The 15,686-nt window shown below is 35.1% G+C and overlaps 1 protein-coding gene across 3 annotated transcripts in view; it reads right to left on the reverse strand.

Moving 5' to 3' along the window:
• Positions 1 to 15,686, reverse strand: part of LOC114049731 (serine/threonine-protein kinase MARK1) — a 146,674-nt gene that overhangs the window by 30,697 nt on the left and 100,291 nt on the right. For all 3 annotated transcript variants that reach the window (XM_027871116.1, XM_027871115.1, XM_027871117.1), the window contains exons 8-11: positions 13,561 to 13,797; positions 13,324 to 13,443; positions 3,092 to 3,191; positions 1,703 to 1,815 (exon numbers count right to left, since the gene is read on the reverse strand). In XM_027871116.1, the coding sequence (XP_027726917.1) occupies positions 1,703 to 1,815; positions 3,092 to 3,191; positions 13,324 to 13,443; positions 13,561 to 13,797 (570 nt within the window). The remainder of the gene's footprint in view (positions 1 to 1,702; positions 1,816 to 3,091; positions 3,192 to 13,323; positions 13,444 to 13,560; positions 13,798 to 15,686) is intronic.

Raw genomic sequence — 15,686 nt, forward strand, 5'->3', positions numbered from 1 at the left:
ACACTTATTATCTGAGAAGAGCTTGAAAAAGAAAACTTGTGGGGGGCAGGAGGAAGAAAAAGAGAAGAGATAGAAAGATAGAGACAGGGAGAGTGTTCTCAGCTGCTCAAAGGGGTGAAATAAAATAGTTTCTAGAGGCTTTCAGGAGGGGTGCAGGGGGTGGGGGTAAAGGGAAAAGATATCTGTGGATGTAATAAGCCAGGTGGCAAGATGTTTAGAAAGTGCCAAGCAAGGTCTTGAGTCTGCAGCTACTGTTCAAGGTTGTTCTTGAGCTGGTCAAAGATGGTTTTGCGGTTTCTGGCTGCTATGGAGATATTTGGTATCTCCAAATTTGGCTAGAGTTCACTTGCAAAGGATTACTAGGTATGTCATGCAGTTTTGGGCTTTAGAAGCATTTCTGATTGGCCAGTTGCTGTGTAAGTCTAACAAATTAGTATAGTCATTGAAGGACCCACGTTAACAAGCTATTCTATAGTACTTTACCATTAAAGCAGGCATACCAGCAATGGCTGCTGGTTCCCAGAATTTCCAGGGTGTCAAGCTTACCCCTAACCCCTCCCCTTCAAGAAAAGGAGGTATGGTATACCTTGAAACTTACTTAACAGAGTTTCAATTACTCTCTTACTTTTTCCTAGGTTTGTATTTTAACACTTAAGGCATTGTTATTGTTCAGTCATTTAAGTAGTGTCTGACTCTTCATGGCCCCTTTTGAGGTTTTCTTGGCAAAGATACTGAATTGGCTTGCCATTTCCTTCTCTGGTTCACTTTACAAATGAGGAACTGAAGCAAATAGGGTTAAGTGACTTGGCTGGGGTCAAACAGTTAGTAAGTATCTGAGGCCAGACTGGAACTGGCACTCTATCCTCTGTGCGACCTAGCTGCCCTTTCATACACACATTCTATTATCAAAATTTTCTCTCATTTTAGTTATTATCCTTTCTCCATAAGAATTGTTACACTGGTCTTCTGGTATAAAAAATGACCAGTACAAATTTAATCCAAACCTCATTAGAACTATCAACCATCAATTAAATTATTTTTTAAAATCTCATAAACTAGGGTATTAGGCACTTGGTATTTCTGGGTATTACAAAAACTTTGGTAGTGAAGTAGTATTTTACAGTGGATACAGGGCTGGTCTTAGAGCCAAGAAGACTTGAGTTCAAGTCCAGCCTTTGTAATTGTGGGTAAGACATAACTCTCCAGTAACCCAGGAAACTCTTGAAGACTAAGTTACATTTTTGGACATGGAATGTGTATGGATGTATTTTGCTTGACTCTGCCTATTTGTTACAAGGACTGTTTTTTTTTTTGTTTTTCTTTTTACCCCCTCACCAAGACCAGTCTAATTTAGGAGGGAGAGGAGAATTAAAAATAGTGTTGCCAAAAAACAGGAAAAACTTAGTGAAGAGAACAGAAGAAAGGTCAGAAGAAAACACAAGCAGGTCAACTTTGCAAAGTAACAAGTTGAATTTATTACATGCATTAAAAAAAACAAACCCTAAGCCAGATATAATAGAGATGAACATATAATCCTTTTTCATTCTACTTTGTATATATATATGTTTTTGGGGGGTATTTATTCACAGTTCTACTCCACCAAAAAAATAAAAGATGTTGATGATACCTTTTTAGTTTAGTAGTCATACTCAGTAAGCTGCCAATAATTATATTACTTAGAAAGTCAGAAAGAAATACTTACTTCAGGTGGTTTTCTGCCCAGAAGTAGGTATGTAGCCATGACTTCATCATATTTCTGATTTATTAAGGATACATTTATTTCATCTCTTGAAAAACCCATTGTTACCATAATGTCTACAAAGGAGAAAATTCAGAAAACCACAAACTACTGTTAGTAAATAGGTTATAGTCTGCAAACCAAAAAATGGGCACATCAACAAAATCTAGATTTGACAATTAAGTCCTGATCTCACAATGTGTACTTAGAACACATTTTTAAACCTTTAAGTTAACATAGGTATACACATACTAGATACTTCTGATTACCCAAACTCAGATGATCCTCATGGTTCCAGGTCATTTATCATTGCCTACCACGATCCTGAGCTGGCCCCCTGTCTAGTCAGGCCTGGCACACTTACATACATGCCCTCCGACCAAACGCCTTCTGCTCTCTAATCTGCAGGAACAGTCTGAAGTGGGCAAGAAGTGATAGGGCTTGAATTCCATTGCATCTCTCCAATGCAGTGGAAAAACATTCTAGCTCTTCTTGTTTCCACCCTACTTTTAAGTCAGCTGTTCCAATGGTAAGACAGGAAGTAGTCACTGCCTCCAGAAGAAAGGAGTAACAGAGTTACTCCTCTAACACAGGAAAGTGGATTTCTGAGGGTCTTGGGGTAAAGAGGAAAGCTGACAAAAAGGCAAGGGAAAAGGAACAGCTGGCAGCAGCCCTTATTGATGATGTAAGAAGACCTAGAAGCACTCTTCAACTCAGAATGTTTTTTCAAATTTGAACCTTTTAAGTTTTTGTTGGCACATATTCTTCACTTATTTCTTACTCTGTTGGAGAGTCAGAAGAAATGTCAAATGTCTGTACATGTATGTAAATTGTTTTAAAGTTTCTCTGTGTCCTGACTGGCCTTTATGAAGATTAATGTATGTAGAAGAGACTACAGATAAAATATTTAAGGAAAATGTAGAGTAATTTCTAGCCTCTTAATTACAAAATAAAATTTGACTTTTAAACTAAATTTTTTCATAGAAAACTCAAGTATCTGTAGAATTAATAAATGTTTTTAATTTATAATGTATTTATAATCAGTGTGGTACAGTGTAAATAGCAGTGAAGACCATCATTCAGACATCACCTTTGACCCTTACTTGTGGTTAACAAGGGCAAGTCACTGAAACTCCCTGAGTCTTTTGAAATGAAGATACTAATACCTGTAACACTCACCTGACAGGCTAGTTGGGAGGGTGAAATGACATGATGTATGTAAAGTGTTTTGCAAACTTGAGAGCACTAGATAAATATCAGTTGCTCAGAATTTAAGGTTTTTTCCATTTTGCGAGATGTTGTTTTACGGGAGTCACATTTCTAGCTAGAAACATGACCACCAGTAATACTTACCTATTCTCTTTGTGTCATTGAAATCTGGTTCAGGCTCAGTATATGGCTTCAGTTCTTCTTCTTCATGACCAACATTCATCCACCGATCTTTCATTATTTGCTAGGAAATAAACTCAACATTATATTTGGTCGATCAGTTCATTCCATCACTTATTTCAACTCTATTTTTTGAATTGTGAATGTATCAGTTACTAAATCAGAAGCTATGCGAAGACTCAAGCAAGGGAGAAAATTATTCTCATGGAGATCACATGAGAGCTGCCATTACTGTCTAGGTCTACTTGTTAGTCCAAAAAGTTCTGTCTCTCATCTTCCTCCAAAGTCAAGCAAAAAGGAGTGTATATTGTGTTACTTATGAATATTAACTACAGTAACAAATTATTATTGTTTGGAGGTTCTAAAAACATATATTTAAATGAAAACCATAGTCTTAAACACCTGAGATAATGCCCCTGAAGAGCTGATTCTCTTTTCTTATATCCTTCACTTGACGCATATGTATGAAAAAGGTCTTAATTTACTGAACACAGGAAAGAAGAAATCATGGGGAAAGGAATTAGGGTCATTCATTAAGCATAGCACAGAGAATGAAACTTAATCAAAACAGAGGGTTAGGAACAGAGTAAGATGGAATGAAAGTAAAGAATTGTGGGCAGGAGTAGATTAGTGACGTCAGATTCAAGCTAAGGAACAGGACTGGGCTTTGAGTTGAGAAAGCAACAGGGAAGCTAACTTGGAAATCTATAGAGCATCAAAGTCAGGATAGAAAGTGAGGAAAAAGGAAAGCATATGACAGAAACTCTGAATTGTAAAAATGTTTAAAGAAAAAAAACCTCTTGAATATTCTATATTATCTGTTGCATGTTATAAATCCAAACATTTCAATATTATTTCCTTTTTACTGATTACTCTTAATCAGATAGTGACGAAAGCATAATTTCTCCTCCCTTCCTAAAAAATGTTTCTCATGCATAAACTACATACTCTAACCTTCTACTAATTAGTTTTTTAAAATTGTTATGCTTCAGAAAGCTCTTCTTATGGTTAAGAATATCTACTTAGAGGAGGTATTCTGCCCATTTCCTAATGAACTTGACAACTAGATCACAAAAGTAGAGTTCCAAATGTGAATTCTATTACCACATAAAATACACAGATCTCTGATTATGCTGCAGTGTTCTCCACTAGGCTCTTCCAAAGGGTTGTATTCATATACCAAGTAATCAGGAGGATCATGAGGATATTTGCATATAATTTTGCAAGTAATTTGTATGTGTTTACTAACATAGAGTGTAAATTTAAAGTTTTTTTTGTGTTTTTTTTTGTTATTATTTTTTAGACAATAAAGACAGTAGCTTCTATTTGTTTGTTATCACTCTGGGAAAATCATTTCACTGTCCGGTTGATTCATTAAAAAGAAAACTCAGGTGGTGAGCCCTCCAAATTCCAATTGTGAAAAATCCTAATGCCATCAGGTAACAACCAGTGATCAAGGAATATACATCACAAAATGGGAGAGACCAGGAATGGTCCTCAGAAGAAAAGGATTTAAAATGTTCCTGGAAAGAAATAAAAGAAGACTAATCAGATGCCTAGTATACAGGACAGAGCTGCTAACTTCTGCTCTATAGAGGCAAAATACCTCTAGGGATATGAACTTTTCATCCTGATGTGTTTCTCATCCTTTACCTGTCCCTTCCAATCTCCAGTCATTTTTTTTTTTTTAAATCACAAGCAAGAAATAAATACCAGTGTTTTTCTGAAGAAGAGCTGACCAGAAGATGTGATTACTGTATTATTTTAAGGATCTCTTGTAGGTGCAGGTATCCCTCTACTGACAGAGATTTCAATGTCTCTTACCCGAGTCAATTGCTGTGGCTAAAAAAATGCATCTATTACACACACACACACACACACACACACACACACACACACACTGAAGGAAGGTTTATATTTAAAAAAAAAAAAAAAGACTATTATTGTAGTCACTTAAGTAACTAGTGCCCTAATGTGGCAAGTGGGAAAAGGAGCTGACTCAGTCAAGTAGGAATTAAAAGAAAACAGCTCTTAAGTTTATAAAAAGCTATTACATACTTTCCACCTTTATCAAAAAGCAAAGGACTTTTGGTGATGACTGCCTATCCTTCCACCATTAAACACACATATCATCCTTTATTAGGAGGGAGGAAAGAACCATGAAATGTTGAACTAGATTACCCCATTCAAGAGACTTCAGCTCTCTAGACTCTCTAAACTAAAATCCTTCAAATATTAAGATTCAGCAATGTCTATTTTTGACAAATTTGTTGAAAGAAGAGGAAGGCAACGGTTTGAACTCCTTTTAAAAGTTATGGAACCTAAACAATCCCTCAAGGCCTTTTAAAATTGTAAGCAAAGTTATCTGACATGGTGTTCTCAAAGGCTATGACAGACCAGGACAAGCTGTACTAGGTTCTACCATGCTGGAAATGCTTTGATTACAGGCTTATGGAGTGAATGTCTGCTGTCTCAGGACCAGTCTAGTCAGATTTGGAGAAATGTATCAATAGGTGGCTATCAACATGATGAATACTTTGGCCACCAACAACTCTCAAAGACCGAACTCTATTCGCCTCCTGGCCCTGCTTCTGACTTTAAAGACTCTGACACCATGGCGTATAAAAGTAAGCTCCTCCTACATGACAGGCATTGTGCTAGGCACTTCGCAAAATTTTTTTTTTTTAAGGCAATTGGGGTTAAGTGACTTGCCCAGGATCACACAGCTAGTAAGTGTCAAGTGTTTGGTCTGAGGCCACATTTGAACTCAGGTCTTCCTGACTTCAGGGGCGATGCTCTATCCACTGCACCACCTAGCTGCCCCAGCACTTTGCAAATATTAACATGTCCAAAATGCTTAGCACAGTGCCTGGCACATAGTAGGAGTCTGACAAATGTTTGTTCCCTTTCCTTCTCCTCGTGTCATCTTTCCGCATTAGAATGCAAGCTTCTAGTGGGGCAAGGGTTGTTTTACTTTTTGCTTGTATTTGTATCCCTAGTGCTTACCATAGTACCTGATACATAGTAAGCACTTAATAAATGCTTGTGGCCTTGCCTTTTTGCCTCAAAGGCTACTTACCACATGATATAAAGGTGTTATATGTACTGGTGAAAGGAATAGCCACACTAATAAATTCAAGAACTTTGAAGTATTATCCTATGTCCACGCACATTTGTTTTAGATCACGACAGCATAGTGTATATACTCAATGGATCTGTGATCTCATAATCAATTTGGTATTTCTTTCATCAGTACTTGTAACCTATCCACACCTTTTCATCCTGTGTGATTTTTTTGGTCCATATATTTCCATAGAGCCTCCACAAAGAATCTATGCCACATGTAGGAAGTATTTTATTTTTCATTAGTACTAGTGCAACACATGAGCTATCCATCTAATGTTTCATGTAGGCTTTAACACATAAAATACAATACTGTATATAATCTCATAGTATTAAGAGTTTAAAGGTATGTTAAAGGTTACTTAATCTCACTATCATTTTACAGATGAGGAAACCTGAGGCCCAGAGAGATCTCTGGACAAGAATCATACATCTAGTAAATGGAATGGCAGACTTAAGATCCTGACCCATTATCCGACAGAATGTATTTAAATGATAAAACAAAGTATAGAAAGAAGAGGTTAAAATATAAAAGGAGAAGAGAGACATCAGTGTGGGGTGAATTTTCAGGAAAGACTTTGTGAAGGAGGAGGGACTTGAGATAAGCCTTGAAAAACAAGGATTTTTAGGGTATAGGCAGGAATTGTGAAGAAATGGGTTTCAGGGGCAAGAAAAATGGGTTAAGGCTGCAAAAAGCTATGAAGCCCCACATGAGGAGCTTGGACTCAATCCAAACATTTTAGGTCCTAAGTAGGGGAAATATATGGCATTTTATGAGAATTTAATCTGGATATGTACAAATTACTAGAACAAGGAGAGCAGGAGTAATGAGACTATCTGGGAAACAAATGCAGTATTTTAGAAGTGAAAGAGAGATGACCAACCCAGGGTAGTGGGATTAGCAAAGGAGAGGAAGAAAGAGCTTGGAATTAAAGATGACTCTAAAAATGTCAAGCCTGAGTGCTGGATAGTAGGATCATTGGGAGGAACAAGGAATCTAAAAAAGAAACAAAGACTCATTTGAGGTAGAGGGCTGATGACTGTGAGTTCTGGTTCAGGACATGTTGAGTTTCTTCATTTAGTAATACTTGGCTGTTTATTTAAGTAGGGCTGACTTTTGTTTAGAGCCAAAGAAAAATAGAGATGGTTAGCAAATGAATGAACGGTGATATTTACTTTTAAGATTTCAAGGTTCATCATTAAGTTTAAGCATCTTTGTTCCAAGAGCGGATGGAGCTATTGCCGCTGCAGTTAATCATCTGTTTCCCTGTAGGACTGGTGCATCATTCCAAAGAAAGGAAGAAAGGAGAGGGCAAGGAGAGAGGGTGATGGGCAGAGGTAGAAGAGTGAATGATGTTAGGTTCTTTCTTTTCTTCTCATCCTAGTCAATGGCAAGCAATTCCTTTCAGTTAACTGTTGGTATGCTCTATCCTATACCATGAACAATGTATGTTCCATATTACAGAAACATACTCTAGCAATAGCAGCTGCTACTTCTAAACAGAAAAAAAGTGTACCCATGTATGTACTTATGTGGAGAGAATATTTTCTTTGATTTTCTTTTTAGTTTGAGATAGAGAGATTATGAGGGAGAATACATGTGTATGCAGGTAATTAATTAGAATATTCTTCCTAATCCTGAATCCCGGGATAACACTTGTGAATAAATTAAGGAAAGCAAGAAATAATAAAAGAGACTGAACTGAATTGTTGACAAAAAATAGGGAAATACATATCTTTCTTTGTTTGGATAGCTCTGCTGTTCTGGCCATCTGTGTAGCCTTGGAAGCCAGTGGGGAGTTCAAAAAGGTACTGCATGTGCAGAGGGCAGAAGAGGGTCGCTGCTAGAACAAAAGGATGCTCACTTATCCCCAGGCTGGATGGCATAAGGTACAGGAAGAGAGAAGCAAATTATATTATGCATGGCTAGGTGACTCCAATAGGAAAACTGACAAAAACACAATTTAAATTTAATAAAAGAAATCATCATACTAGTTATCATTGTCAAAGGAATTGAAGTAAAATTATTGACAATATGAAAATAACACTAACAAAATGTGAGATATTTATAGGAAATCATTTTAATTATCCCATGACAATAAAAACATCATATTTAAGTTCTACATTCACAAAAGAGGTAAAAACTTAAGGGCTTCCAGATAGAAATATTATTTTAAAAACATTTTTTTGGCTTATACTAAAAGCCATATAGGAATCTGGAAAACTTCTAATGAGTTCTCACTTTGTGCTGGACTTGGAGTCAGAAAGATCTGAGTTAAAATCCTCCTTTAGGCACTAAGCTATTTAGCTGCATAAACTGGGCTAGCTTAATCTTTCAGCCTCAGTTTCTTCCTGTGTAAAATGGATATAATAGCATTACCTCACAGGGTTGTTGTGAAGATCAAATGAGATAATACATTAAAAAATCCTTTTTACCAAGATATGTAAATGATAAGTATATGTAAGACTAATAACCATTCTCCAATAGATAAGTGGTCAAAGGATATGAACAAGCAGTTCTCATAAGTAGAATAGGAAAGTATTTACAACCACATGGAAGAATGCTCCAAATCACGAATAATAAGAGAAATGCAAAGCAAAACAATTCTGGGGTTTCACCTCCCACCCTGCAAATTGGCAAAGAAGACAAAAAATGGCAATAGTTAATATTGGAGGGATCATGGAATGACAGGCACACTAATACATCGTTGGTGGAACTGTGAAATGGTACAAACATTTTGGTAAGCAATTTGGAAAAAAGTGACTAAAATGTCTACCCTTTGAGCCAGAGACTCCACTACAGGGCCCATACCTCAAAGAAGCCATCAATAAGGAAGAAAAAAAAAGTCCCCATATGCTCCAAAATATTTATAGCATATCTTTTTGTGATAGCAAAGAACTGGAAACAAAGTAGATGTCCATCAACCGAAGAATGACTAAATAAATTATGACACAAGAATGTAATGGAATACTACCACTCTATAAGAAATCATTATGTGTAATGAATACAGAGAGGCATGAAAAGATCTATACGAACTGATGCAGAGTGAAGTAAGCAGAGCCAAGAAAGCAAGATACAATGACTATAACAATGTAAACAGAAAGAACAATGTCACACCAAAAAATAAAAAGTGAATGCAACAAATCAAAAATGACTTAAATGAAGGGAGATGAGGGGACACCCCCAACCCAACCTTTCATAGAGATGGGATGTCCACAAGTGTTACACAGTGCATATATTTCAGACTTTTTCTCACATCAATCAATTATGCTGACTTTTTTTCCCTCTTAAAAAAAAAATATTTGTTATATGGAATGGCACTCTGGAAGGGTTAGGGATAGGGATTTTTGGGATAACTACGATGATGTACAAAACAGAAGACATTAATAAAATCTTATTTTAAAAGAAGACAACAACAAAAAAACCCCTTTACAAACCTTAAAGCCTATATAAATTCAACCTATTATTATAACCTGTTGTGACTACCTAAGTATGCTACAGATAATTTCCCTAGCCTAGAAGATGCAAAAAAAAACAAAAAAAAAAAAAAAATTTGAGAAGTTACTTAATTTCACTGGCCTCAGCTTCTTTATCTGTAAAAAGGGAGGATTAGACAAGGTGACCCTCAAATTTCCTTCCCCCTGTTTCCTTCCAACATTATTTGATTTTGACATCAAATTACTTTCCTAATTTACTTTTACTTGACAATAAATCACCTCACAATTATTTTCCTAAATTAGGGAAGGGAGAAAAGAAAGAGAGTAGGAGATTAGGAGAATGAGTAGGGAGAAGAAGTGAAAAAGGCTTTATACAAGTGATAAAGGGGCAGCTAGGTGGCGCAGTGGATAGAGCACTAGTTCTGAAGTCAGGAGGACCTGAATTCAAATCTGGAATAGGAATGAGGAAATTCCTCAGATACTTGAAATTTACTAGCTGTGTGACTGCCTGGCAAAAAACAAACAAACAAAAAAAGATAGGCCTTTGTTTGGGGCAGCTAGGTGGTGCAGTGGATAGAGTCTTGGAGTCAGGAAGACCTGAGTTCAAATCTAACCTCAGACACTTCACACTTAGTAGGTCACACAGACCCTGAGCAAGTCACTTAATCCCGATTGCCTCACCAAAAAGAGAAAAAAAAAGTGATACAGACCTTTCCTGTTATGGAATTTTTTTTCCAAGTCAGACATTTGTAGTATAGTGTAGTTTAACATTTGGTTTGAAGCACTGTCATTTCTTAGATCATTGTGTTTGTTCATATTCAAATTTAAATACCAAACTAGCTTCTAAGGTCAAGGATATTATTTTTGTATTACCCATGTCACATCTCCTACCTGTTAGTGCAATTATCAAAAGTTGACAGTATATATACATCTATAACAACATGGAAAAAAACACCATTTGACTACTTGTCTAGATATTGAAACAATTTACATGGAGTAGAGAACTGAACATTGATTTCATTAATTTTTCTTTCACTATGCCTCCAAAGGGAAGGAAGGATAAGAATGGTAGTTAATAAAATTATACTGTACCCCAAAGAATGCATATGTAAAATGATAGTTAATAAATTTAAATAAATTATAAATACATGATTGGATGGCTATTAGAGCTTATATGTGTGGGGTAAAAATATTAATTATTAGTTTACTGAAGCTATCAAAGCAGTTTTTAATTTGAGCAAATTTCAGAGAGAAAGAAGAAATTAAGAAAGCTAAGTAACAAGGTCATTTCAATTCATAATTCACTGGTTCTTCATTTATGGTTTGCAAAGTACAATGAAATTAGAGGAAGGTGAGGGAAAAAAAACTTAACAACTAAAAATACAAGTCCCTGCTACATCAAAGACAATTTCCTGAGGCTTTGTTTAAAAATAATTCTAAATGTTCTCTTTCTCTCTGAAAAGCCATTTCTGGCAATTGTAAAATAGGTTTCTACAAAATGATAGAAGCAATAATACTTCCACTGTGGCCTCTTTGATACATAGTTGTCAGAGATTCAGATTGTATAAGCTAGAATGCTTTTCTACAGGTGCTGGTCCTATGGAGGCTTATAATGTAAAAACACCTAGTTAATTGGAATATAACAGCAACAATTTGGCTTTTCGAAACAACTCAGACTGCATATAATGTTTACTTTAAAACTAAGGCCAGAAGTTATCTTAATTTAACGACTATGAACTTAAATCACTTAAGTACATTTTGTGAACCACTCAAAGCAATTTAAATGACACCTATCCCTAAACCATTTTCCGTACATTCTTTTTAATTTGCTCATTAGATTATCCCATTATTATCACTCCATGACAGTAATCACTTGCTAAAGTAAAACTTGGGAAAAGGAGATTCCTATGAAGAAATGAGGGAGGATAGTTAGGGAGAACAAGAGAATCATGAGGATCACAGGCTTCTGTGTTGATACAAAATTCTGCAATTAAATTAGACATTAACAGTCTAATCCCCAAGAGGCGGTGCTGGTAACTGACCTAATAATCTGTAAGACTTGGGTTCAAGTCTGATCTCTGAAAGATAATGTTTGACTTAGGGCAATTCACTTGACTTGTTCATACCCTAGTAACTCGAAGTCTATAAAAGTTGCAAAGCAGTTGCTGATTTGCATCAATGAAGAGTTTCCATACTGGGAATCCCCAATGAAATCACAGGTACAAACCAAAATAAACAAATAGGCTAAATATAATAAATTACCTATAACAACTGAGTTCATTAAAAAAAATTTTTTTTTAACAAAGCTGGGCTCTTCCAGTATATAGCTTTTTAATTTTAAAAGCCATCTGCATTGTCTATTTCAGGGAGGAAAAACACACACAAAACCATAAAATGGAAGGAATAAATCACATTCAAATAAATATCTCTGAAAAACAGATCTTACATTGGCCCAAAGACATAGATAGTTTAGTATTATTCCCAACAGAGGTTTACCATTTCTTAATTTCCACCATCTCTTGACTTCCACCAAACATGTTATCCTTTAGTGAAAAATACTTGTGGAAAAAAATTACAAAGCCCAAACTAACCTGAGAGCTCTGTACACAGGGATGGCTCACTATTAGGATGCTTCCTAACCAGCATGGAATCCGTGTCAGAAAGCCCAATTGCTACACTAAAAAAGTACAGTTTAAAGGAAGTTAATTATCTGAATTTTCTACCTCTTCTATTAAGGCAGACAAATGAAACAAAAATGTCACTAGTGCACAATACATGCTGGATTGTTGAAATCATTTTAGTACATGCTGTAACACTTCTAAAAATAGAGGGGCATAACACTCAACGAATAGTCTTTTCCTAAATGCACAGCAACAGAAGAAAATGATGATAAGGACATTAGATACTTTGAAGACTAATATTTTTGTCACAAATGGCTTCTAACATGGTTATACAATAGGTTTTATCAAAATAAATAAGCCATGTTTACTAAATATTTATGGGGTACATGTGACACTGTTTTAAGTACTCAGGTAACACTTCCTATATGTCCCAGTTAAAAACTCCTAAATTTTTCTATACTGGCCCAGAGAACATTTTAACTAAAATTCTCCATTAGCTGTGTCACTTGCACTATCTCAGCTTTTCTGTGACAAAAGTATTTTGTAAACCTTAAGGTACTATATAATTTTGAGTTACTATTCATTTTACAAGTATTATCCACACGTTAGATTTGAATTTGTGACATTTTAATTCATTAAATAATTATTGAGTATCTACAATATTCAAGGCACTCTGTTAGCTTTTCTTGCTAACTACTTAATCTTTCCAATGAAGATCTTTCACAATTCCGAGTAAAAGTCAACTGTATTCCTATTTTCATAATGTCTTAAAGCACAATATCCAATAACTTGCAGTAGAGCAAATAAGAAGCAAATCTCTTTCCAGAAAGCCCTCACTGGACAAAGAATAAACCATATACGTTATGTTTTTTAATAGAATTTCTTCTAGTTCAATGCATTACAAAACCATCAATTTTCCTAAAAAGTACATACTTTTGCAAAAGTTCTAGGAAAGTTTTTCCATCACTGGAATGTTTAGTTACACTCTGAAGTTTATTTCCATAAATGACTTACTTCCAAGCTGCCTCTTTTTATTGGATTCAGTACTAACAATTTTTTCAGAAGATTTTCACAGTCTGTAGACATATAGAATGGAATACGATACTTTCCTCGTAAGACTCGCTCCCTCAGTTCCTTTACAGAAAAAAAAAAGTTTTTATATATGTGTGTATGTATATATACATAGTTACAGCTGACAATTGAAATTATAAAGATTTAGAGTAAGAACTTATCCTGAAGTTAAACCATTACCTTTAGATTCTGACCATCAAATGGCAAAGATCCACTGACTAATGTATACAAAATGACGCCAAGACTCCATACATCTACTTCAGGGCCATCATATTTCTTTCCTTGGAAAAGTTCAGGAGCTGCATAGGGAGGACTTCCACAAAATGTGTCTAATTTGTTTCCAACTGTAAATTCATTACTAAAACCAAAGTCAGCTATTTTAATATTCATATCAGCATCAAGAAGAAGGTTTTCTGCCTAGGAGAAAAATGTTAAAAAAGAAAATGATTTGCAAAGGAAAAGTATATAAAAACACAATTTGCCTAATTAAAGACATGCTCCAGTTAATTAAAAAAAGTTTCCTTTTATTGTTCTCATTTACTAAATACCATCTCAATATCTTGGAAGTAGCCTCACTTTCCTATAATTATCCAATTTAATTCTTTTTTTCTTTATTTTTTTTTAATTTTTAATTAATTTATTTTGAATTATCAACAATCACTTCCGTAAGTTTTTGAGTTTTAAATTTTTCTCCCTCTCCCTCCCCACCTCCCTAACCAAGACGGTGCGCAATCTGATATAGGCAACAAATATACATTCCTATTAAACATATTTTCACATTAGTGATGTTGTAGGTATGAATTAGAACCAATAGGAGGAATCCCCAGAAAGATATCCAATTTAATTCTAACAAATGCCATTTCAAAGGCTCAGAAACACAGCCTTATCTTTCAGTATACACTTATTTAGTTTAGTTCTAACAAACATGATTTTTAAAATATAAAATTAAATTTATAATATAAAAGTATTCTTATAAATGCAATTTCACTTAAACCTGCCCATAATCCTTTCATGTTTATAATAATGATAAGAACACCTGACATTTATATAATGATTTATGATTTGCAAAATGCTTTATGTATATTACCTCACTTGATCTTCACAATTCTGACAGTATAAGTACTATAAGTTTTATTCACATTTTATAGTTGAACAAATTAAGGCTGAAATAGGTTAAGAGAATTGCTTATGATCACACAGTGAGTATCAGAGCCGGGACTGACGCCAGATCTATCCAAAGAGCCTAACAGGCACACAGATATAGGGCTGGACTATTCCCTCAGTTAACAGATGTGGAAACTGCAGAACAACAATAATAATATTAATAATAATAGCTAACATTTACATAGTGCTTACAATGTGCTAGGCACTGCACTAAATACTTTACAATTATCTCATTTTATCCTACAACAACTCTGGGAGGTAGGTGTTGTTATTATCCCTATTTTATAAAAGAGGGAACTGAGGCAAATAGAGGTTATGATTTGCTTAGGGTCACACAGCTAGTAAATGGCTGAGGTTGGATTTCAACTCAGGTCTTCCTGACTCCAGGTCTTGCACTCTATTCACTGCGCCATTGAGCTGTTTCTCCAAAACAACTAAGCAGACAAACAAAATGAAGGAATGAAGTGCACAGCTCTAATAAAAAAGCAGAAAAATCTAACTATAAGTCAACTAGTTTGGGTAGTATTCATTCATCAAAAATACAGTATTCAACAAAAGTAAAGTAACAAGAATTACACATTAGCCTCTAGTAATAAACCTTTCCTTCCTATATTAAAAAAAAAGGATGATGTTAATTACCTTACTAGACATGATTGGGAAGCTCTTATCATAAGTAACTGTCACATCAAGAATTGGCTAACTAGCTAAATTATAAATAGCACCTTATTTCCAAAGCTCTCCCAAAGGAAAATAAATGTGATTCAGATTCCAAAAATATTAAAAGGTTTTTTTTTTAAAAGGGGTGAGGTATTACATTTGTGATGCTGTGTGATAGTGAACTAAAATCCATTTTAATATTTGTAAGAAAACGTGCATTTCTGAGAAAATAAATTCGGCTTAAATACTCAAATGGATTTATGATCTTATCAATATGGACATTCCTTCCAACAGCGCCCACCACAGTATATCCATGTCCATTCTATGTGATTCTTATTCATGTCTTCTCCTAAGTTCATGGAGGGGGTCCATGCAATGTGCTGGAGTCCTTCATTTTCTCCTGTCCCTGTGAGGATACCAGTGTGGCACACAGGTTGTTCATTAGTTAAACTTCATTCTTGTCATATGACCAAATCATCTTTGTG

This window comes from Vombatus ursinus, unplaced genomic scaffold, assembly GCF_900497805.2.
Source record: "Vombatus ursinus unplaced genomic scaffold, bare-nosed wombat genome assembly UNPS02014798.1, whole genome shotgun sequence".
In the NCBI taxonomy this organism is placed as follows: domain Eukaryota; kingdom Metazoa; phylum Chordata; class Mammalia; order Diprotodontia; family Vombatidae; genus Vombatus; species Vombatus ursinus.